Below are 25,201 nucleotides of genomic sequence, written 5' to 3' on the forward strand. Positions count from 1 at the left end.
GGCATTTTCCAACAGTCCAGTCTGCCCAGTAATCCTTTGCTTAAACTCCCTGCTGAAACTTGGCATCTGATTCCAACCAACTTGTCTCCCTGGCTGGAGCAGTGCTGTGACGTCACTGGCGCCTGGTGTCACCACCTCTCTCGTCCCCTCAGCCGCGCGGTGTCGCCTCTCTTACCCTCCGGCGCTTCCCTGTCGCTGATGTGCTGCAGGTTGGTTCCGGGGCTGGGCTCGGGTTCCCGGAGCTCCGCCTCCACTCGGTAAGCTTCGATCCTCTCCTGCTGCCGCTGGTCCTGGCCCCGCAGCCCGCCGCGGCCCGACAGCGTAGGGCTCGCCCCGGGGGACACGCAACAAGACAAGGTGTTCCCCATCACGCCTCAGCCGGGGAAGGGAAGCGATAAAAACTTTAGCCCTGGCGCCTGAGGCCTAAGAGCGTTTTTTCCTTCAGGAAAGGGAGGGGGTTCGCGGTCGACGTCGTTGTCACCGCCCCTCGGGTGAGGAAGGGAATCTTCGCTCGTCTCTTCTGGTAAACGGCAGGCTCTCTGACCGGGACGTGGATGCCGTTGAATCCCCGGCTCACCCCTGCGGCCTTAGCTTCATTTGGCCCCGCGGAATTTCTCCGCCATTTTGCGCCGCGCCTGGCCCCCGGACTCCGGCATAGCAACCGAACCCGCCCAACGGAAACCCCGCCCCTGATTGGACGCTGTCAGACCAATCGATCATTACGTTTCATCCCCATGGGTCAGTACCCATGTCAATCACTGGTCCTTCACTCCCATTGGACATTGCCGTGTCAATCACCCGGCTTCATTGTTGTGAATTAAAGGCGCTTTCCTACCCGCCCCCTTAAAGTCCACCCACGTTTTTTTATCTTGGCAAAATTTCAAAATGTCATAGACAGCTGTTCATGACACACAGACTTATGTGCAAAATACCTTACAGCTTATCCATGATTAAATGGGATGGGGACGTTTTGCAATCATGAAATATGTATTGAATTAAACTTGACAATGGTTTATGATTTCCAAATGAACCTTGTACCTTGATTATGCTGAGGCATTGCCATAAACCATTATTTAGGATTCAAATTGTCGAGTAATTCCAGGGAGGGGTAAAAAAATGAATAAGTTTCTAACTCCTATACAATTGTCATTGTTTCCAATATAAATTTAAACTTAAAACAGACCATTCAAACATGAGATCCACTGCCTACCTATTTCCCCCTTTTAATTTTTCAGTCCATTTTCTTTGTTGTTTAAAATAAAAATCCCCATTCTCTTTCAAACCCATTGACTCATCCCTGAGCAACAATTCCACTTACACTCGTACCTCATCTAAGTAACTATTACTTTTTTGTGAGCTTAATCAGTGGGGCTGATCAACAGCAGGGCCATCTCAGCTGAACTTTATCCTCTCCTCACTTGATGCACACATTGTTGGATGGCAATAAGGGTTGTGATTTATTTCTCCTTACCCCAAGGACGGTAATGTCATGTATAACAGCCTTATTATTGCCATGAACAATGTCAAGTTGCCGTCTTGAATTGCTGCTACCTGTGTGGTGGAGGTGGTCCCAGCCTATCCAGCAGCAAGACTGCTTCCTTGAGCAACATGTTTACAGCCCAACAAAGAAAGAAGCATTGCTTTATTTAGCTCTTGGAAATGAAGTTCAACAAAGACCTGACATGAAAGTAGAACAATTGGGAAATAGTAGTTATGACAATGTTTGAATAGTAAAGGATAATATGTAGTTAAAGATAAGGAGGACAGTTTTGTAAAAGGCTAAGTTCTGTGCGATAAGAAAGGACCAACATAACATAAAATGTAGGAAATGGATAAGTCATGGGGAACGTTCAACTTGGAGATGGAAATAAAGTAGATATTTTCCTATGGGTGTAACAATGAAGTTTAGTGGACAAATGAATTAAAACTAAACAAACGTAAATTGAAACATAATTGAACTGGAGCTAACAGTACTGAAGAAAGTAAATCAATTTAAAATTGTCAGGAAGAGAGTAGGGAGAGATTATTTTGTTTTAATGTCAAAGGTTATTGGAGTATGAAATACTTGTGACAGGAGGATGTTGAGCCGCAATCCATTCATCTTTAAGGAAAACTTGTTAAATATTTGAACCGGAGGCAGATAGCAAGTTTAATGGGAGAGAGACAGACGGGATTAGTTTTAGATTCCTTCTGAAAAGAGATAGCACAGAGTCAGTTGGCCACATTGCTTTGTTCTATGGAAAGTCCAACCAATATTCCTGTGCTAGTCACCAGATAAATTTGCTGCACTATTGTGGGAGTCTTGTTAATAGGAAAAGCAGGAGCAGCTAGATTTAGCAAATCCACTATTCATTAATATGAACCAGCAAATGTATTATAGAAGGACTCTGGGCATATCATATATTCTTTCTGAAGTTCAGGACTGGAGACCTGCTAATCTATTTATGTTGACAGGATTCTTGAAAAGGAAGCAAAAAACAAATGGAGTTGATTTAACATAGAAAGAAATTGCATTTATCATGATATCAGGCTGTCCCAAAGTGTTTTAGAGCCAACATAAGACTTTTCAATTATTGTAATATGGGAAATACAGTGCCCATGTTGTGCATAACAAGGTCCTCAAGCTGATATTCTGTTTGTGACATCAGTTGCAGGTGAAACATCGGCCAGTGCATGAGAAAGAATTCTCCCAATCTAATGCGCTATAGTACCTGGAGATCTTTTACAACTAACTGAAAGCTCAGGTAGAGCTTTAGTTTAATGTCTCATCTGAAAGTAGCATCTTTGACAGAACAGCACTCCCACGGTATTGCACTGTACAGGTGTGCAGTCTGGATTTTAGCACTCCAGTTTTGGGACTAGAACTTGAACCCACAACCACCAAACTCAGAGGCAAGAATGGTACCCACTGTGCCATGACTGACACCAGGGTCCTCTTTCCCATTCTTGATCTATTGACCCTTGGTAGGTAATACGGTGCAAGAACCCTCCGATGACGGAATCATGCCCCTCCAATTGAACAGCCTACTGATATTCAACAATGCCCACATGTGAAAAATAACCTTTTTTGTTTATTCTTTCATGGGATGCAGTTGCCGCTGGCCCGGCCAGCATTTGCTGCCTATCCCTAATTGCCCTTGAACTGAGTGGCTTACAACGTCATTTCAAGAGTCAACCACATTACCATGGGTCTGGAGTCACATGTAGGCCAGACCGGTAAGGATGACAGATTTCCTTCTCTAAAAAGGAGGGACATGACCAGATGGGTTCTTACTACAATGGTTTCAGCTACTGAGTCAAGTTTTTCAATTCCAGGTTATTAATTACATTTAAATCCCACTAGCTGCAATGGTGGGATTTGAACCCATGTCACCAGAGAAGTCTGGGCCTCTGGATTGCCAATCCAGCGACATTACCACTATACCATCATTACCCAATAAGTACTGCAAGGCTGCCATCTTAGGGTCAAATCCTCCCCCATCACCCAATGTTTACATGTGTGGCAGGGGTCACTGATCAGGAGCAGGAAGAACGAGCAATCTTTCTTTTCCTCCCTTTGGTAATTTGTGGGCCAATTGTGGTGCTACAAATAGTACTTGGATGAGATTTTGGACCTTGAATCTGATATCTTCTGATCTAAATGGCTTAGTATCCAGTGGTACTATTTAGCCTGTAATTTAAGATACCCACAATCACCATAGCACTGCCTTCATCTGCACTGTCTGCTGCTTCTGTGCACCCTTTAGTTTCAAATTGGATTTTCCTTGTTATATGCAAAAGTGACAGGACAGGGACTGAAAAGCTGATGCATCAGGCCTGCCTCACACCCACTGACGGCTGGAACATCATGACTGGATCCCTGTACCTCTCCGCCCGCAGGAAAAAAAGAGAAAAACTCAAGGCCAGTAAGGGAAAGAAATGTTCTTGAAAATCGCCCAGCTCCCTGCTCAGGCATTCAAAATTAGTTCAGCAGATCATATGGGCCAAGTGTTACATATCGAGCCATTTACCTTCTAATGCTGACAACTCGGCTCCCTCCCTTTTTTAAGCGTTTTTTCACACACACACTGCTCCCTTTGGAGAATAGTGGGGAAGTGGTGGAAGGATTCCTGAGCTGATTATCAGCCCATTGAACCGCGTGATGGACACTCCTTCCCTGGCAAACAAGCCCCGGCATTGGTCTCGAACCTGGAACTTCTGGACCAGAGGTAGGGATGCCATCCACTTTACCACAAGACCTATGCAGAGCGTTAGCACCCACCACATCAGCCAACAAATACTTGTTTGGTTGTGCACACAATAATGAGGTGATTAATTCCTATTACTAAACTGTACCTTTGCATTATCGTCTGTTTATTACCCTAGTTAAATGGTCTTTGTGTACAGGCTTGTCACCTGTCAGATGTTGAGCCCATTATTTGAGGATGCTTTCATTTATTTTGCACATTTAGCTCAATTTTTAGTTAGGTTTTCTGGGACCTTACAGCATCTCACCTCAGGAGGGGGATAGTGGCAGCAGTAACTTGCACTCACTTCACTAATGACGCAGCAGTGTTACTCTAAATCAACATGTGTGTTCAAGACCTACTCGAGCACAAAATCTAGGAGAAGCCATTTTTTAGTAACTTCTATTTACATCGCACCTCTAAAGTAATAAAGTACCCAAATGCGTTTCAGAGAAGCATCACAAGACGTAGTGTGACATCGAGCCACATGGGCACACATTAAATCTTGTGCAATTTTTCAGATGAATCGTTTAAACTGAGGCATCATCTGCCCTCTCAGATGTAAAATATCCTATGGCACTATTTTGGAGAAGAGCAAGGGAGTTCTCCCCAGGGACCTGGCCATTATTTATCCCTTAATCAGCATCAAAAAAAGATGACCAGGTCATTTGGCATTGCTGCTTGTAGGACCTTACTATCTGCAAGTTGGCTGCTGCATTTCCTACATTATATTAACAACAACTTACATTTATAAAGTGCCTTTAACATAGTAAAAGGACCCAAGGTGTGTCACGGCAGCATTATTAAGCAAAATTTGACACAAGCCAAATGAGGCGATATGAGGACAACTGACTAAAAGCTCGACTGAAGCAGTAGTTTTGAAGAAGATCCTGAAGGAAAAGCAGAGCGCCAATGGCGAAACAATTAAAATCAGGGATGCGCAAGAGGCCCAAATTAGAGACTGAGAGATTTCAGAGGATAGCAGGACCTCGAGGAGGTTATAGAGAGAGGAAAGCACAAGGCTGTAAAGGGATTTGAAATTCAAGGTAATGCAGGAATGAGCACTCAGGAGCGAGTAGTCTGCAGGCACAGTTGGGGGTGAATAGGACTTAGTACAAGGAAGGATATGAATGAGCTCAAGTTTACAAAAGGCGGTAATTTAATTTAATGAGGAATTTCTTCAGCCAATGATTAATAGGGGGATCAGGGGTTATGGGGTGAAGGCAGGAGAATGGGGATGAGAAAAATATCAGGCATGATTGAATGGTGGAGCAGTCGCGATGGGCGGAGTGGCCTAATTCTGCTCCTATATCTTATGGTAGTGGAAGGTTGGCCACAACAGCATTGGAATAGCCGGGTGAGGGTAACAGTACAAACGAAAGTGCGTAAAAAGAACCGGGTGAAACCCTATTTTAAAATATTTTAGTGGAATGAAGGACAGGGACATAATAATCTTTATTAGTGTCACAAGAAGGCTTACATTAACACTGCAATTAATTTACTGTGAAAATCCCCTAGTCGCCACACTCTGGAACCTGTTCGGGTACACAGAGGGAGAATTCAGAATGTCCAATTCACCCAACAGCTCATCTTTTGGGACTTGTGGGAAGAAACTGGAGAATCCGGAGGAAACCCATGCAGACATGGGAAGACCGTGCAGACTCCGCGCAGACAGTGACCCAGCCGGGAATCGAACCCGGATCCCTGGTGCACTGAAGCAACAGTGCTAACCACAGTGCTACTGTGCCGCCCTCCACTGAATTCAACCTTCAAAACATAGACTGCATTCACATTTTCAAAATTACGTTTTTTCCCCTCATGATACCCCCCAAAATATTTTAAAATTCTCGTAAACATAGCATCAAAAATAAATGAGAAATATCTTAACTCACAGGAAACCATATTTGGCAGTAAAACACTTTGAAATGTGCGGAGATCTTGAAGGGTGTTATAGTGAAAGTCTTAGATATTCCCTGAAACACCTGGGGTTCGGGCAGGTAGGGGGTGCCGGTTGATTGGGGAGAAGTAATTAAGCCAATATTTAATTGGAACCAAGTAAGGACCAAAAGACCACAGAATGTAAACTATGAAGGAGGTATGAAGAGGGAGAATGTCAATGTGAATTAACTGCAAGACAAAGCCTCACCGCAATGGGCTGGTTGGATTTGTGAAGCTGAAGGGCGGGAGAGAGGGAAGGCAGGCAAACTCCCTGTCTCTCTCCCACTGCAACCTCGGCCCCCTTCCTAAGCGACTGCCCCGTGCTCCCCACCCCTCTTTCTTACCCATGCACCCAATTCTGGAGCCACATCAAACACCAGGTATGTGATAATGGAACAAGTAGATAAACAAATGAGGGGTCCAGAGGAGGTGTATAAAGTTACAGCGGAGTTGCAGAGAGGGAGGGAACCACAGAAAACTTGGCAGAGTGGCAGGTATTGCTGCTGAAAGATAGCTGGAAGATTTCCAGCATCCACATTATTTTGCTTTAGTTCTAATGTAATAGGGTTGCCAGCACAGTTAAAGCCCATGGAACAAATGTGGTAGTGGCAACATGGATGCCAAGTTGGCTGAGTGACAGGAAACAGAGCAATGTTGAATGGCTGTTTTTCAGACGAGAGGGTGGTATATAGTCGGGCGCCCCAGGGATCTGTTCCAAAATCAGTGGTTTTGTTAATCTATATCAATAACTCAGACTTGGATATGCAAGGCACAATTTCAACATTTGAAGGCAACACAAACCTTGGAATTCTTGTGAACAACGAGGAGCATAAGGATAGACTGCAAGAGGACATAGGTAGGCTGGTAGTTGAAATTTAATGCAGAGATGTTTGAAGTGACACAATATGTCGGAAGAATGAGGAGAAGCAGTACAAATCCAAAGGATATAATTTTAAAGGGGTTCAGAAACAGAGGGTATATGTGCACAAAATACTGAAGGTGTCAGGGCAGTTTGCAAAAGTGGTTAATAACGTATACCAGGGCAGCATGGTGGCACAGTGGTTAGCACTGCGGGCTCACGGTGCTGAGGACCCGGGTTTGAATCCCGGCCCTGGGTCACTGTCCGTGTGGAGTTTGCACATTCTCCCCATGTCTGCATGGATTTCACCCCCACAACCCAAAGATGTGCAGGGTAGCTGGATTGGCCACGCTAAATTGCCCCTTAATTGGAAAAAAATATAATTGGGTACTCTAAATTTATTTTTTTTAAAAGGAAAGATTTACAGAATGGAGAGGAGTTGAGGGTGAATTTCCTTGTGTAAGATAAGGCTGAGAGAAGATTTGATAGAGGTTTTTAGTACTATGAAGTGTCTTGACAGAGCATATAAAGAGAAATTGTCTCCATTTGTGGGACGCTCAAGAATCAGAGGGCACCAATTGGAGGTGATTGGCAAAAGCGCCAAAGACAGCATGAGGGAAATCCTTTTTATGCAGGGAATGGTTAGGATCTGGAATGCACTGCCTGGGGGTGTGGCTTTCAAAACAGAATAGGTTAGCACCTGAAGTAAAAGGGCTACGAAGAAAAGTCAGGGGTGTGGGACTAACTGAGTTGCTCTTGCAGAGAGCTGACATGGACCTGAAGGACCAGAAATCATCATTCTTGCTGCAATCATGCAATGATTCTGTGATAAATACAATTTATTGTCTGGCAGCATCTGTGGAGAGAGAAACAGAGCGCGGAGTCTCCCTAAAATTTTCTAAGTTAATTTGTGAGGGATTTTTCAGGGAGTTTCCCGCCAGCTCTTCCGGCAAGTTCCCCACCGCTATTCAATGACACTTAGTCACTTTTCGGGCACTGGGGAGTTTCTCACCGGTTTAGCCCACACTTGGAATTTGTTTTAACACTGGGGAGCTGAACTCAGAGATCAGGCTGCCATTTTGAAAGGGTGCCCTGATCTCGAAGTGAGCTTGAACCCCACCCATGGGCAATGTAACTCCCCACACACATGGATACTACCCCACACCCCCCAGGTGAGGACACCCCACTATGGGGTCCCTGAGGGTCCCCCCACCAGGCCCCCCAAAGCCTCCTTAGAGAACCCCCTCCCTTTCAGGACCCCCACCCATGACCCTCCCCCCCCCAACCTCCGGGAGGCCTCTACGTACCTGCCCTGCACTATTCCATCCTTCAAACCACCCCCTCCACTCTAATTTCGTAGGCATGGCCCCCCTCAGCTCCTGACCATTGGCAGTGCAAAGAGGCTAGTGAGCCTCTTTGCACTTACCCTGACCGCCCAGGGGTCTCCGATGGCCCAGGGGACTCCCCGGATGCCGTTCCGCCTGGTCCCTGGGGAGGCTGGAGAATCGACGGAGGCCAGTGGATCCCGGGCAGGTAGGTCATAAGTATGTTTACGACCTATTTGCGCAAGTGTCATTTGGTCCTGCCCATTTTGGGCGGTGTTCCGACGTCTCGCAGGATTTTGGTGAGTCTCGCAACGTGGGGTGCCTCTCGGGAGGTCCACTGGAGGCCTCTCCCGGGATTCTCTGGCAGCATTGTGCTCTCGCTTGAGCACTACGCGGCAAGGGAATCACGCCAGTTTGGGTGTGATTCCCTGCCTCCCACTGCATGTTTCTCAGCAGTATGAGGCGACCCACTGTTGGCCGGCAGCAGGATCTTCTGGTCCTGCCACTGTCAATGGGATTTCCCATTGAATCCCCCCACCAATGCCACCAGGAACCTACGGCAAGGGTGCACCATTGGCGGGACTGGAAGAATCCGCTAGCATGAACAGCCAGAAGATCTCGCCAATGTCTGACGTTGATGCTCAAACTTGGTCATCAACCTGTTTCTTTCTCCACAGATCCTGCCAGCTGAGGCTGATGAATATTTGCAGCATTTTTTTGCTTTTATTTCAAATTATTACTCTACTTGCTGGGTTTAATTTGTGTTTGTGATGAGCCAAAACTCTGGGTTCCCAATTAAGCAGTACCCTGAATCACTGGACTGATGCACTGTCAGATGTGTCGTCTTTTCGATGAGCCATTAAACCAAGGCCCTGTCTGCCATCTAAGGTGGCCTAAAAGATCCCATGTCATTATTCAGAAGAAGTGCAGGGGAGTTCTCGTCCATCACTAAAACAGATAAGGTGGTCACAATCACATTGTTGTGTGTAGTGGCTTGCTGTTTGCAAAGCAGCTGCCCATTTTCCTGACTGCACTTGAAAAGTATTCCAGTGTGGCTGTGAAACATTTTCAGACATCCTACGGTTGTGAAAGATGCTGTATAAATGCCTGCCTCTCCTTCTTGGTTTTACACAGTGCGTGAGAGTCCGGGCTGGAACATAATGGCTTTACTGCCGTATGATGGTGCAATGATACCAGGACTCCGGAAGTTCCATGAAGCGTCAGCAACTTTTCACTATGCCAAGCGAGATATAGTGATCAGACAGAACTGGAATCAGCTTGGGGTAGCAGCAGTAGTGTGGGACGCAGTAAGTATCAATCAGACTGCCATTTCATGTTCATGAGTAAAAGCAAAATATTGCGGATCTGGAAATCTGAAATAAAAATAAAATGCTGGATAAACTCAGCAGGTCTGGCAGCACCTGTGTAGAGAGAAACAGTCCATATGACTTCAGGAGACTCAAAACTTTAACTGTTTCTCTCATTACAGATGCTGCCAGATCTGCTCTGTTTATCCAGCATGTTCTGTTTTTACTTCATATTCACGGGTGCCTGAGACCTCAGCCAAGGAAACCTGGTTTAGTATCTTCATTGACAGATTATCATCAGAGGTGAAACTGATATACAAAAGGAAAGATTTGCGGACTTCTGGAGGCGGCCATGGTGTGAGTGGTCGCACATTTGGTATCTTCTGTTCGAGGTGGTCTTTTTGGTCCTTTTCCCCGGTTGTTGGGCGATGTTTTGAAGGAAAAGGGTGCAGGAGTGGCCGAGGAAAACTATACTCCACCGGTGAATGGATTTGTGGACCAGAAATGGATTTAGAAGAAAGGAGCTGCAAGAACAAGAGACTCTTGGTGCGACACGTGGAAAGATGGTGGAGAGCAAGGGGTCGGCCCGACCAGCCCAATGGCCGACGGAGCAGTTGGTGGACTTTCTGAAAGAAAAGTTCAGTCAGCAAAGGAGGGAGGCTCAGGAAGATCTGGCGAAGGTGGTAGACCCGCTGAGAGCGGGGAACGGCCGTGTGGAGCTGAGGCCGGAGACCCAGAGCCAGGTGACCCAGAAGGTGGAGGAGCACAAGGAGCAGCTTACCTCGTGAGTGGCTGCAATCGGGATGTTGAGGGATACCCAGAAGCGGCTCAAGGAGAAAGTGGAGGATTTGGAGAACCGCACCCGGAAGCAGAATTTGAGAACTGTGGGGATGTCAGATGGCATCAAGGGAGCGGACGCAGGTTCTTATGTAGTCAAAATGCTGGAGAAGCTGTTGGGGGAGGGGGCCTTTGAATGGCCCCTGAGGTTGATTGGGCGCGTGGGGCGCCGATGAGGAAGCTGCAGGCGAATGAGCTGCCAAGGGCGATGGTGGTGAGATTACATCGGTTCTTGGACGAAGAGAAGATCTTGCAGTGGGCCAGGCAGACGAGGAGATGCACCTGGAGGGTAACGAGCTCCGGGTATACCAGGACCTGGGTGCGGAACTGACCAAGAGGAGAGTGGAATTCAATCGAGTCAAGGCTGTCCTCTATGAGAAGGGGGTGAAGTTCGGGGTGCTGTACCCGGCTCACCTCTGGGTGACCCACAATGGTTGTGAGTATTATTTTGGAACACCGGAGGAGACAATGGACTGGGCTGTGTTCACGACTCTCTGAAGTTTCTTGTGGTCTTGGGCCGAGCAGTTGCCATACCAGGCTGTGATGCAGCCAGATAGGATGCTTTCTATGGTGCATCTGTAAAAGTTAATAATAATAACCTTTTATGTCACAAGTATGAAGTTACTGTGAAAAGACCGTAGTCGCCACATTCCGGCGCTTGTTTGGTAAGCTGGTACGGGAATTGAACCCGCGCTGCTGGGCTTGTTCTGCATCGCAAACCAGCTGTCTAGCCCACTTAGCTAAGCGTTAATGTGAACATGCCGAATTTCCTTAGTTTCCTGAGGAAGTATAGGCACTGTTGTGCTTTCTTGGTGGTAGCGTCGACGTGGGTGGACCAGGACAGATTTTTGGTGATGTGTACTCCTAGGAATTTGAAACTGCTAACCATCTCCAACTCGGCCCCGTTGATGCTGACAGGGCTGTGTACAGTACTTTGCTTTCTGAAGTAAATGACCAGCTCTTTAGTTTTGCTGGCATTGAGGGATAGACTGTTGTCGCTGCACCACTCCATTAGGTTCTCAATCTCCCTCCTGTATTCTGACTCGTCGTTATTCGAGATCCGGCCCACTATGGTTGTGTCGTCAGCAAACTTGTAGATGGAGTTGGAACCAAATTTTGCCACGCAGTCGTGTGTGTACAGGGAGTATAGTAAGGGGCTAAGTACGCAGCCTTGCGGGGCCCCGGTATTGAGTACTATTGTGGAAGGAGGTGTTGTTTATTCTTACTGATTGAGGTATGTGGGTTAGAAAGTCGAGGATGCAGTTGCAGAGTGAGGAGCCAAGTCCTAGGTTTTGGAGCTTTGATATGAGCTTGGCTGGGATTATGGTGTTGAAGGCAGAGCTGTAGTCAATAAATAGGAGTCTGATGTAGGAGTCCTTGTTACCGAGATGCTCTAAGGATGAGTGTTGGGCCAGGGAAATGGTGTCTGCTGTGGAGGGGACACCAGGAAACTGGAAGGGATGCCAGTAGTCCTAGTGAATGTCTATGCCCCAAATTGGGATGATGCCAAATTCATGGAGGTGGGTACCAGGGAAGATTCCGGACCTGGACTCACACCGGCTGATAGTGGGGGGGATTTTAATACAGTTATTGAGCCGAAATTGGACCGGCCGAATCCACGCTAGGGCAGGGTATTGGCGGTGGCGAGGGAGTTAAAAGGGTTTATGGAGCGCATGGGGGGAGTGGACCCATGGAAGTTTGGGAGGCCGAGGATGAAGGCGTTTTCGTATTTCTCCCATGTGCACAGGGTGTACCCCCGGATCAACTACTTTGTGATGGATAAGACTCTGCTGGCAGGGGTGGTCGAGCCGGACTATTTGCCGATCGTGGTCTCGGACCACAAGCCGCATAGGGTGCACTTGCAAGTGGGGCGGGGGTGGCAGCGCTTGCAGTGCAGGTTAAATGTGGGGTTGTTAGCAGATGAGGAGGTGTGTGAGTGGATAAGGGCTGCCATTCGGGGGTACGTGGAGTTGAATGATTTGGGTGAGGTTTCGGCCGGCATGTTATGGGAGGATATAAACAGGGGGAGTTTATATCGCCATGGGCACATAGGGACAAGACGGGAGGGGTAGAGATGGCTAGGCTGGTGGATAACATTCTGCAGGTGGACAGGAGGTATTCAGAGGCCCCGGAGGCTGGGTTGTTGAAAGAGCAGCAGAAACTCTAGCTGGAGTTCTGGCTGGTGTCTATGGGTAAGGCAGTGGGGCAGTTGAGGAGGGCCAGGGGGGCAGTCTATGAATATGGGAAGAAGATATGTTGGATCATCAAATGAGGAAGCAGGAGGCGGCGAGGGAGATCGTAAAGGTGTAGGGTGGGAGGGGAAGAGTGGTACTGGACCTGGTAGGGGTGAATGGGGTCTTCAAGGACTTTTGCAAGAAGTTATATGATTCGGAGCCCCTGGATGGGGAGGGAGGGAATGAGGCGTTTATTAGACGGGTTGGGGTTCCCCAAGGTGGAGGAGGACTTAGTGGAGGGGCTGGCATCATCGTTTGGACTGGTGGAGGTGCTGGAGGGTATGGGGGCGATGCAGGTAAGGATGACCCTGGGCCTGGATGATAGAATTTTACAAAATTTTTTTAGGAGACCTGGGGCCCCTGCTGGTAATGGCATTTAATGAAGTGAAGGAGAAGGGGGACCTCCCCCCACGTTATCGCAGGCCTCGGTTTCCTTAATTTTGAAGAAGGATAAGGACCCGGACCAGTGTGGGTCCTACCATCTAATTTCACTGCTGAATGTAAACGCCAAGTTGCTGGCAAAGATCTTGGCCTCGCGGATTGAGAGCTGCCTGCCGTGGGTGACCAGACGAGGTTTGTAAAGGGAAGGCATCTGTCGACGAACGTTAGGCGTTTGTTGAACATTTTCATGATGCCCTCGGAGGGACGGAATGTGGAGATGGCGGTCGCTATGGATGTGGAGAAGGCCTTTGATTGGGTAGAATGGGAATATTTGCGGGAGGTACTAGGGCAGTTCGGGTTTGGCAGGCGTTTGTGGATTGGGCCCGGTTGTTGTATCGGGTGCCAACAGCGAGTGTAAGGACGAACCGGGTGAGTTTGGGGTATTTCAGGTTGCATCGTGGGACGAGGCAGGGATATTGCTCTTTGCCTTGGCGATAGAGCCATTGGCAATGACAGCAAGTGGTTGGCAGGGTATAGTGTGGGGGGGCGGTGGAGCACAGGGTCTCGCTATATGCAGACGATTTATTGCTTTATATATCAGACCCATTGGAAGGTATTGTGGGGGGGGGGGGATCAAGGGCATTTTGGAGGAATTTGGCCGATTCTCTGGGTATAAGTTAAACATGGGGAAGAGTGAGATCTTCCCGATCCAGGCGAGGGGGCAGGAGTGAAGGCTGGACAAGCTGCCATTTACGGTAGTGTGGGTGAGTTTCAGGTATCTGGGCATCCACGTGGCGCGGGGATGGGAGTAATTACATAAATTAAATCTGGCCCGGCTGGTGGAGCAAAATGAAGGGGGATTTTAAGAGGTGGGACATGCTCCCGTTGGCGGGGCGGGTGCAGTCCGTGAAGATGACGGTTCTCCCGAGGTTTTTATTAATTTCCAGAACCTTCCGATTTTTATTCCAAAGGCTTGTTTAGGAAGATTAATGCATTGATATCGGGATTTGTGTGGGGGGGATGAAGATGGTGCTGCTGGAGCGGAGATGTGTTTGGTGGGGGGAGGGGGAGGGGGGGGGGGCGTTGCAGGCTGGCCTCGCCAAATTTCATGAACTACTACTGGGCAGCAAAATAGCCATGATCAGGAAGTGAGTATTGGGGGAGGGGTCGGTGTGGGAGCGGATGGAGGCAGCCTCTTGCAAGAGCACAAGCTTAGGGACACTGTTGACGGCGCCTCTGCCGTGCCCGTCAGCCAGGAACTGCTTTTCACACTTTTCCAATAGTTCCTTTAATCATTCCCCAAATAGGGGCAATTGCACTTAATTATCAACTTAAAGCATTTACTCTATTGCGGCATGATTCCAACATTATGGGCGACATGGCAGCACAGTGGTTAGCACTGTTGCTTCACAGTTCCAGGATCCCAGGGTCGATTCCCGGTTGGGTCACTGTCTGTGCGGAGTCTGCACATTTTCTCCATGCCTGCGTGGGTTTCCTCCGGGTGCTCCGGTTTTTTCCCACAGTCCAAAGATGTGCAGGTTCGGTAGATTGGCCATCCTAAATTGCCCGTAGGTGGGGTTACTAATTTTTGGGGATACGGTGGAGGTGTTGGTTTAAGTGGGCTGCTCTTTCCAGGAGCCGGTGCAGACCCGATAGGTCAAATGGCCTCTTCTGCACTGTAAATTCTATGATTAACACCAACTACGCACCTCACTAGCCTTTCTTTCATAGTTTTCAAAGTAATGGAATCGCATATTAGGAGTAACCTTGAGGATCGTGTGTACAACAGTAATCTAATTAACAGCAGTCAATATGGATCTAAAATGGGTAGATACTGCCTGATCTACCTCCCCAATTGTTTGAGGCAGTGACCATTCAAGTGGAATGTGGTGGGAGGCCTTAATATGGCTTTTAATTAATGTCAATTCCAGGGAAACCCTGGGAATGGATAAGAAGCTTTCTGATGGGTGGGAAAGCAAAAGGTTCTCAGTAGTAGTGATGTGTTGGTGTTGGCAGGATGGGGAAAACTCAGTAGGGTGCCTCCGGGCTTGGTCCTAGGAGCAACGCGGACCTGAATTTAATAACTCAATGCACACTGGTGAAACTTTCAGAAGATATCAAACTAGGAGGACCAGTGGATTGGAGGAGACAACTCAGAAGAGTTTGACAAAATATGCAAAATAGGCAGAATAATAGCAGCTAAAATTTAGTGCAGAAAAGTGTAAAAGCACTACACACAAAAGAATAACACATGTCTTCTTCTGAAAAAAGCAGAGGTGTCTTTTAAAAAAAAAAAAATTTAGAGTACTCAATTCATTTTTCCAATTAAGGGGCAATTTAGCGCGACCAATCCACCTACCCTGCACATCTTTGGGTTGTGGGGGTGAAACCCACGCAAACACGGGAAGAATGTGCAAACTCCACACGGACAGTGACCCAGAGTCGGGATCGAACCTGGGACCTCAGCTCTGTGAGGCTGCAGTGCTACCCACTGCGCCACCTTGCTGCCCTCGCAGAGGTGTCTGAACAGGTTGAACACAAAATATGACCAACTGAATTAGAGCAACAATTGTCAAAGGGCAAATACAAAAGCAAAATACTCTAGGTGCCTAAACAGACAATGCTGGTCAGGGAGCATCGGCTCACCACAGATGCTGGCTGACCAGCTGAGTATTTCCAGCCTTGCCTATTTTTAATTGACAAAGGATGCTGAACTGCATCACCAAAACTGTAGGACATAAGTCTGTTGAGGTAATCTTTTGGAAAGGAAAATTGCAAGACCATATATGACCCGACTACCTAAAAGGCAATTGAAGCTAAGAGAAGCCTTTCTTCTGTGTTTCAGGCCATTGTACTTTGCACATATCTTGAACTAGGAACAGTCAAGCTCCGAGACCGTACTGTGATAGAGCTGGGAGCAGGTACAGGATTAGTCGGAATAGTTGCAGCACTGCTAGGTAGGTGATGGGTTATTGATGTTCATTGCACTGAAACCACACGGCAATTTCACATTATTGCAGCAAGGTATGCTTGAAAGCCTAGCATGTAGTCTCAGTTCTGCTCTTGACGATTACTCATGTATTTTGGTGTTGGGACGAATTGTGCAAACATATTGGGGGTCGGTTGGGTGGCGGGGGGTGGTTGGATCATCAAAAATTCGTGGGCTCTAGGCTGTCTCAATTATATCTCTATTTGAGAAAAAAACTCTGGCCCCTTTAAATTTTGTTTTGTAAAATATTTTATTGAGGCATTTATATTACAAATTTGAACAGAATAAACAACCACACACCAAACAAACAATAATAACCAGCCAACGTGGCTTACATAAACAACTCCCCAACCACAATTCCCCACCAACCTTCCCAAACCTTACCCAACTCCCCATGCCTCCCCTTTTTAAACACCCCCCTCCCCGCCTCTCCCCCCTCCTCCTCCTCACCACTGCCAACAGCTTAATTTTCCCAAAGAAGTCGATAAACGGCTGCCACCTTCAGGCAAACCATACCATCGACCCCCTCAGGACGAACTTGATCACCTCAAGGCTGAGAAAACGAACCATATCACTAACCCACACCCCCGAATTCAAGCTTCCGAGTCTCTCCATGTTAACAAGATGCGTCTCCGGGCTACCAGGGAGGCAAAAGCCAAGACATCGTCCTCTCTCGCCCCCTGGACTCCTGGGGCGCGATTCTCCGACCCCCCACCGCGTCGGAGAATCGACGGGGGCCGGCGTGAATCCCGCCCCCGTCGTGTTGCGAATTCTCCGCCACCGGAGATTGGGCGGGGGCGGGAATCGTGCCGCGCCGGTCGGCGGGAATCCCCCGGCAATTCTCCGGTCCGCGATTGGCCGAAGTCCCGCTGCTGTCAACCCACGCCAGCCGGCGTGGATTGAACCACCTTTGGGACGGCGGGACACGGCGGCGCGGGCGGGCTCCGGGGTCCTGGGGGGGGGTGCGGGGCGATCTTGTCCCGGGGGGTTCCCCCACGGTGGCCTGGCCCGCGATCGGGGCCCACCGATCCGCGGGCGGGCCTGTTCCGTGGGGGCGCTCTTTTCTTCCGCCTTCGCCATGGTCTCCACCATGGCGGAGGCGGAAGAGACCCCCTCCACTGCGCATGCGTGGGGATGCCGTGAGCGGCCGCTGACGCTCACGCGCATGCGCCGGCCGGCAAAGTCAGTTTCACGCCAGCTGGCGGTCGGAAATCAGTCCGGCTCGGGCCTAGCCCCTCAAGGTGAGGGCTCGGCCGCTCAAGCTGCGGAGACTTCCGCACCTTTGGGGCGGCGCGATGCCGGACTGATTCGCGCCGTTTTTGGCACCGGTCGGCGGCCATCACGCCGATATCGGAGAATCCCGCCCCAGGTGTTTCAGAAACTCCAAAAAGCAACACTTCAAGGTGGTGCAGTGGGTTAACCCTGCAGCCTCACGGTGTCGAGGTCCCAGGTTCAATCCTGGCTCTGGGTCACTGTCCGTGTTTGCGTGGGTTTCTCCCCCACAACCCAAAGATGCGCAGGGTAGGTGGATTGGCCACACTAAATTGCCACTTAATTGGAAAAAATGAATTGGGTACTCTAAATTTCTGAAGAAAAAAAACAGTGGCCACTTCTGGACTCAGGACAACCTTCACCCTCAACATCTCCGACATGATGTCAGCAAACCCCTGCCAAAATCCCCGAAGCTTCAGACATGCCCAAAACAAATGGACATGATTCGCAGGCCCACCCGCACACCGCCCACACCTATTCTCCGCCCCTTCAATGAACCTGCTCATCCGGGCCACAGTCATGTGTGCCCTGTGCACACCTTAAATTGTATACGGCTATGCCTGGCACACGACGAGGACTCATTGACTTGCCTGAGGGCATCCTCCCACAACCCAGCCTCCAGCTCCCAACCCAACTCTTCCTCCCACTTCCGCTTCACCTCCCCTATTGGTGCTCCCTCCCAATCCATAAGCTCGTTATGTACTTCCGATATCTTCCCCTCCCCCACTCCCACTTTCGACACTACCTTATCCTGTAGTCCCTGGGGCGGTAGGTGCGGAAAAGTCGATACCTGCCTCCGCACAAAGTCCCTCACCTGCAAGTAGCGACACCCATTCCCACCGGGCAGCTCAAACTCCTCCCCCAACTCTTCCAAACACGTTAAGCCCCCATCTACAAACAAATCCCCAAACCTTTCGATCCCCGCACGCTGCTACCCCGAAACCCCCCATCCAGCCCCCCGGAGCAAACATATCAGCGCCCAGCGCCCACAGCATCGCCCCCTCCAATCCCATGTGCTGTCGCCACTGTCCCCACACCCTTAGGGCCGCCACCACTACCGGGCTAGCGGAGTACTTGGCCAGCGGGAACGGCAGAGGCGCCATTAGCGGTGGCCCTAAACTCGTATCCTTACATGAGGCTGCCTCCATCTGCTCCCACACCAACTCCTCCCCCACACCCATTTCCATTTAAAAAAATAAATTTAGAATGTCCAATTCATTTTTCCAATTAAGGGGCAATTTAGCGTGGTCAAACCCAATTGGTCAATCAATTGGGTTGTGGGGGCGAAACCCACGCAAACACGGGGAGAATGTGCAAACTCCACACAGACAGTGACCCAGAGCCGGGATCGAACCTGGGAACTCGGTACCGTGAGGCAGCAGTGCTACCCACTGCACCACCGCGATGCCCTCACCACCCATTTCGTGACCATCGCTATATTCGCCGCCAGTAGTAATTTATAAAGTTCGGGAGAGCCAGTCCCACTCCAGCAACACCTTCTTCACCAGCGGGGTTTTACCTGCCAACACAAACCCTGAGATCACTGCATTCACTTTCCTGAAAAACGCCTTGGGAATGAAGATTTTGAGGCTCTGAAACACGAACATGAACCTCGGGAAGACCTTCATCTTCACCGTCTGAACCCTCCCCGTCAATGACAAGCGCATCCCACCTTCTAAAGTCCCCCCTCATCTGCTCCACCAACCGCGCCAGATTTAACTTGTGTAGCTGCTCCCACCACCGTGCCACCTGAATACCCAAGTACAGAAAGCTCCCTCCCACCACCTTAAACGGCATCTCCCCCAATCTCTTCTCCTGCCCCCTTCCCATAATTCCGTCTCCTGCCCCCTTCCCATAATTCCGCCAACAGGTCCGAAATGTGCAGCAACAGATCGCCCACGTAAAGCGAGACCTTGTGCTCCAACCCCCACCTATTTTCCCCTGCCAGTCCCTCGACGTTCTCAACGCCATTGCCAACGGCTCTATAACCAGGGCAAAAAGCAGTGGGGAGAGTGGACATCCCTACCTCATCCCCTGTTGCAGCATAAAATTGTCCGTGTTCACCCGGTTCGTCCGCACACTCGCCACCGGTGCCTGATACAGCAGCCGGACCCAATCCACAAAGCCCTGCCCAAGCCTAAACCGTCCCAGGACCTTGTTATGTGCCAGGGTTTAGAGAACCCCAAAGTGTATCATGGAGTTCACCTGACCCACAATTTTTACTAGATTGTGGTATGGGGAGCACACGGCCCACTCTACAGGTGTGGTACAGCAGAAATGGAAAAGTATTTTTTAAAGCAAAACAATGTTTATTCTGTGAACTCAAGTTAACCTTTTTAAAATATACAGTGAACATCTTAGCAACCATCAATTCAAATATAACCCCCAAAGAATACAACACTATGTAATTCTTAAGCTGTCCATTTAACATCCAGAAGGCTTAAAAAAAAACTTTAAACAGAAGCACATCAGGTTAACGTCACTACTGAGAGCAGTTATTAGTTTTAAAGGATCAATTTACATTCTTTAGATTACAGAGAGAGACTCATAAACCTACTGGCTGTGACTGCAGCTATCCAGCACTGAAAACAAAACTAAAACACACCCTGCAGCAAACAGCCTAAAACGAAAGTAAAAAGCTGACAGACAGCCCAGCTCCACCCACACACTGACATCACTGATAAACACCCATTTCTTAAAGGTACTCTCACTACAGATATTTATATACACACCCATTTATAAACACCCATTTCTTAAAGGTACTCTCACATGACAACCTCCCATAAATAATCCGACTCCACCCGATCGAAGGCATTCTCGGCGTCCATGATGACCACCAACCCCACCTCTCGTCCCTTGGGGGTGCATCATTATCACGTTTAGCAACCTCCTTATATTAGCCGTCAGATGCCTCCCCTTCACGAACCCCACCTGGTCCTCCCCTATCACCCCGGCACACAGTTCTCATTTCTCGAGGCCAAGATCATGGCATCTACATTTAACAGTGAGATTGGCCTATACAACCCACACTGCTCCGGATCTTAATCCCGCTTCAAAATCAAAGAGATCGAGGCCTGCGACAGCGGCGAGGGGAACTCCCCCTCTCCCTCACCTCGTTAAACGCCAGGACCCCGAGAATGTTTTGTAAAACTCCACTGGATATCCATCCGGGCCCGGGGCTTTGCCCGACTGCATCGCCTCCAGCCTCTCCACCACTTCTACCAGCCCAATGGGGGCTCCCAGCCTCTCCACCAGTTTCTCTTGCACCCTCGGGAACTCCAACCCTTCCAAAAACCGCCTCATCCCCTCCATCCCGGCCGGGGGTTCCAACACATTCAACCTACTGTAGAAATCCCTAAACACCCCATTCACCCCCACCGGTTACAAAACCCCGTTCCCCCCTCTGTCCTTCACTTTCCAGATCTCCCTCGCAGCCTCCTGTTTCCTCAATTGGTGCGCCAGCATCCTGCTCGCCATCTCACCATATTCATACACCGCCCTCCTCAGCTGCCCAACTGTGGATAACAACCCGAAATCCATCTGCAGCTTCTGCTACTCCTTCAACAGCCCCATCTCCGGGGCTTCCGAGTACCTCCTGTCCACCTGCTGAATCTCCTGCACTAGCCTTTCCATCTCCATCTCCACCCGCACCGCCTTCTCCCTTTGCGCCCATTTTGAAATGAACTCCCCTCTCACCACTGCCTTCAGTGCTTCCCACAACGTGGCCGCCAAAACCCTCCCTGTGTTGTTTAGTTCCACATACACCCGCATGCCAAACTTAACCCCCTTCTTAAAGAGGGCCGCCTTCAGTTTGTTGAAGCCCGCTCTTCTCTTAGCCAACTCCGCACCCTGGTCCTGGTATACACTTAGCTCGTTACCCTCGCAGCCTCGTCTGCCTGGCCCACCCCAGGATCCGTTCCTTGTCCAAGAACCAATGCGGGCGCACTACCATCGCCCTTGGCGGCTCATTCCCTTGTGGCTTCCCCATCAGCGCCCTGTGTGCCTGGTCCACTTCGAAAGGCCGTACAAATGCCCTCTCGCCCAGCAGCTTCTCGAACATTCGAGCAACATACACGGCGGCGTCCGCTCCCTCGCTGTCCTCCGGCAGTCCCACGATCCTCAGATTTTGCCTGAGAAACCAATCTCCAGGTCCTCCACTTTCTCCTGCATCATTAAGCTCCTCCTTGTGCTCCCCCATCGTCTCCTCCACCTTCTGGATCGCCTGGCTCTGGGCCTCCAGCCTCGTCTCCATGCGGTCGATCCCCGCCTTTATCGGATCCACCCCCCTGGCCAGGTCCTCGAAATTCTCCTTCATCTGCTGGGTGAGCTTATCGTTAAGGAAGCCCAGCAGCTGGTCCGTCGACCACGGAGAGGATAGGGTCAGTCTCTGACCCTCCACCATCTTCACCTGTGTCGCAGACACAACTCCAGGTATCACCAACTGTTCCTTTCTTTTTCAACCACTTCTGGACCACAAATCCATCCACAGGTGGGACACTCTCTCCCACCACCCCTCCTGCAACTTTTTAAAATCAGCAAATCCACCCGTTTACCGGGGAAAAGGTCTGTAAATTCCACCACAAGTGGGAGCCACCAAATGTGCGCCCACTCACACCATTGTTGCCACCGAAAGTCCTCCAAGCCCCTTTAAGTTGACTGTGCCGACTGTGGGATGTGGCCATGAGATTAAATGACTACTGAGCAAATGTCATGTTTCCTACGCACAGGTTGACAGATTGCTGGGCGATATTAAGAAAGATAGACATACAAGATGATCTCAGGACCCTCCAAAGTGCTTTCCAACGAATGAAATACTTTTTGAAATGCAGACTGTTATGTAGGAAATGCAGCAAATAGTTACACACAGCAAGCTCCCAGAAACAGCACTAACATACCGACCAGGAAATCTATAGAATCCCTACAGTGCAGGAGGCCATTTGGCCCATTGAATTTGCATCAGCCCTCTGAAAGAGCACCTTACCTATGTCCACTCCCCTGCCTTATCCCTGTAACCCCACCTAATCTGTACATCTTTGAACACTAAGGGGCAATTTAGCATAGCTAATCCATCTAACCTGCACATCTTTGGACTGTGGGAGGAAACCGGAGCATCCGGCGGAAACCCAGGCAGACACGGGGAGAACGTGCAAACTCCAAGGCTGGAATCGAATCTGGGTCTTTGGCCCTATGAGGCAGCAGTGCTAACCATTGTGCCTTTTTTTTTAGTGATATTGGGTTTGGATAACTATTGGCCCAGGACACCAAGAGAAGGTGGCATTCTGGCAGTGCAACACTCGCTCAGTATTGTGCTCAGGTATCAGCTTCTTCAACACCTTTTCTTTGCCAGTGTTGTCAGTCACCTTCCCTAACTATGCCCTGCCTTGCTCGGTTTAATTTCCCCATGTCACTTTCTCACCCCTTCCCACACCTCTGATATTACAATGAGTTACTTTGGAACAGTTTGCTACATTAAAGGTGTTTTATAGCTGCAAGCTGATATGTTGGTGTTATTTCTTTCCGAACGCTAAAAGGGTTTAATCCCTCACCCATCACTGGAAAATGAACATATATTTTCTTTAACACTATTTTGTTTCTCTTAATAAAGGTGCTGATGTAACAGTCACTGACAGGGGAGTGGCGTTACAGTTCCTGGAGTCTAATCTCCGAGAAAACATCCCTCCTGACCTCCGGAGCAGGGCGCGGGCCAGGGAGCTGAGCTGGGGGGTGGATCTGCACCAGTTTGACGCGGGCAGCTACGACGTGGTCCTAGGGGCAGACGTGGTTTACCTGGAGGAGACCTTCCCGGCACTGCTGGAGACTTTGGAATACCTCAGCTCCGAGCAGACTACAATCCTGCTGTCCTGCCGTATCCGCTATGAGCGAGACCAGAACTTCCTCCAGATGCTCGGGAGTCGCTTTGTGGTGGAAAAAGTCTATTACGACACTGAGAAAGATGTTCATGTTTATAAGGCACAGAAAAGAATGGTGAAGGAAGATCTTTAACTAGAATTTTTAACTACTGTTCACATCTACTTAGGAAGAGGAGAAGACCATTCTCAGTTTTGAAATTTCTATTGATCTCCTCCCCCCGACCTCAACAGTTTTTGAGGGAAAGAGTTTCACACTTCCACTGCCTTTTTGTGTAAGTGTTTTAGGAAAACACCTCTCAAAGGCCTGACTCTAATTTTAGTGTTATGTCCTCTTGTTCTGGACTTGCTCACCAATATTTTCTCTCTATCTACCCTATCAAATCCTTTTTAATGACCCCAATTAGATCATCTTCTTTGCTCAAGGGATAACAAGCCTCATCTATGCAACCCTGCTGCCCTAATTTAACCTACTTAGTTCTGGTAAATCTGGGCTGCACCCGCTCCAAAGCCCATCAATGCTTCCTGAGGTGCATCTCCGCGAAGTGGACACAGTCATCCAGAGGCAGACTAACCCGAGCTCTCTACAGCTGAAAAATAATTTCAGCCCTTCTGTATTCCAGCCCTCCTGAGGTAAAGGTTATCATTCCATTACTTTTCTGCATCATTTTTCTGTACCTATCCACTAACTTAGTGATTTCTGTACTTGGACCCCTACATTTCTCCGCTTTGCCCCATTCCCCACTCCTTGCTATTTAGAAAAAAATCTGCTCTATATTTCTTTAGGTCTAAACTGGATGGCATCACACTTCTGAGCTCTAGCCTCAACATTTGTGTCCAAGAAGGTCCACCTGAGCAAGCATAATAAAGAAATTGTTTTGTTTAAGATGATGTTTTACCTGTGTGGGTCTATTTGTTTTGCACTACATTTATTTCCTCTTGTGTGAAGCGTCAGCTCAGCAGTTAACCCTTTCACTTCTGATTCAGAAGGTGTGGGTTATCAAATCGCAAGATGTCTTACTCTGATAAGAGTGCTGTACCGAGTTGTTGTTGTAACACATGGACTGACACATGAAGGTTATCCATTCCATGAGATTTTTTTAAAAATTCATTTTTACGGGATATGGGCTTCGCTGGCTAGGCTAACATTTGTTGCCCATCCCTAATTGCCCTTGAGAACGTGGTGGTGAGCTGCCTTCTTGAATCACTGCAGTCTATGTGGTGTAGGTACACCCATAGTGCTGTTAGGGAGGGTGTTCCAGGATTTTGACCCAGCGACAGTGAAGGAATGACGATACAGTTCCAAGTCAGGATGGTGAGTGACTTGGAGGGGAACTTCCAAGTGATAGTGTTGCCAGGTATCTGCTGCCCTTGTCCTTCTAGATGGTAGAGGTAGCGGTTTGGAAGGAGCTGCCTAAGGAGCCATGTTGAGTTCCTGCAGTGCATGGAGGGAGTGAATGTTTTTAGCAGGGGTGTCATTAAAGCGGGTTTGGCCTGGACGGTTTTGAGCTTCGTGAGTATTGTTGGAGCTGCATTCATCCAGGCAAGTGGGGAGTATTCCATCACCCTCCTGACTTGTGCCTTGTAGGTTGTGGACAGGCTTTGGGGAGTGAAAGGTGAGTTACTCGCTGCAGGATTCCTAGCCTCTGACCTGCTCTTATAACCTCAGTATTTATATGGTTGTTCAGTTCAGTTTCTGGTCAATGGTAACCCCGAGGATGTTGATAATGGCGGATTCCATTGGTAATGCCGTTGAATGTCAAGGGCCGATGGTTTGATTCTCTCTTATTGGAGATGGTCATTGCCTGGCATGTGTGACACAAATGTTACTTGCCACTTGTCAGCCCAAGCCTGCATATTGTCCAGGTCTTACTGTATTTGCACATGGACTGCTTCAGTGTCTGAGGAGTTACAAATGGTGCTGAATATCATACAATCATCAGCGAACATCCCCACATTTGACCTT

General features: G+C 48.9%; 2 protein-coding genes across 8 annotated transcripts in view; one reads left to right on the plus strand and one right to left on the minus strand.

Annotated features, from left to right (window-relative positions):
* The window catches only part of ccnyl1 (cyclin Y-like 1), a 212,162-nt gene that overhangs the window by 145,019 nt on the left and 41,942 nt on the right, over positions 1 to 25,201 (minus strand). For 2 of the 4 annotated variants that reach the window (XR_011936124.1, XM_072482678.1), the window contains exon 1: positions 176 to 368. The exons of 1 other annotated variant lie outside the window; for it this stretch is intronic. Coding sequence is in view for 1 of the 3 variants with exons in the window: in XM_072482678.1 (XP_072338779.1) it covers positions 176 to 368 (193 nt within the window). In the remaining 2 variants the exon portion in view is untranslated. Of the gene's footprint in view, positions 1 to 175; positions 369 to 1,326; positions 1,348 to 25,201 lie in introns of those variants that run through there. One more of the 4 variants, XM_072482687.1, reaches the window with a different exon arrangement.
* Positions 160 to 24,126, plus strand: mettl21a (methyltransferase 21A, HSPA lysine). Of its 4 annotated transcripts, none has more exons than XM_072482735.1 (4): positions 160 to 257; positions 9,483 to 9,655; positions 15,953 to 16,064; positions 22,974 to 24,126. In XM_072482735.1, exons 2-4 carry the CDS (start codon positions 9,509 to 9,511, stop codon positions 23,369 to 23,371), a joined length of 657 nt encoding a protein of 218 aa, XP_072338836.1. In that variant the 5' UTR covers positions 160 to 257; positions 9,483 to 9,508; the 3' UTR covers positions 23,372 to 24,126. The 4 variants fall into 4 exon arrangements, with proteins under 4 accessions (XP_072338836.1, XP_072338843.1, XP_072338852.1 ...); XM_072482742.1 differs by lacking the exon at positions 160 to 257 and adding an exon at positions 378 to 523; XM_072482751.1 differs by lacking the exon at positions 160 to 257 and adding an exon at positions 470 to 491.

The sequence above is a fragment of the Scyliorhinus torazame genome, chromosome 2 (assembly GCF_047496885.1).
Source record: "Scyliorhinus torazame isolate Kashiwa2021f chromosome 2, sScyTor2.1, whole genome shotgun sequence".
Classification (NCBI taxonomy): domain Eukaryota; kingdom Metazoa; phylum Chordata; class Chondrichthyes; order Carcharhiniformes; family Scyliorhinidae; genus Scyliorhinus; species Scyliorhinus torazame.

Excerpts from the sequence above, each read along its gene's own strand:
- mettl21a (XM_072482726.1), top strand. The coding sequence starts at position 8,472 with ATGGCCCAGGGGACTCCCCGGATGCCGTTCCGCCTGGTCCCTGGGGAG. Across the intron at positions 8,557-9,482 it reads GGCCAGTGGATCCCGGGCAG|TGCGTGAGAGTCCGGGCTGG; the intron begins GTAGGTCATAAG and ends GGTTTTACACAG. Across the intron at positions 9,656-15,952 it reads CAGCAGTAGTGTGGGACGCA|GCCATTGTACTTTGCACATA; the intron begins GTAAGTATCAAT and ends TCTGTGTTTCAG.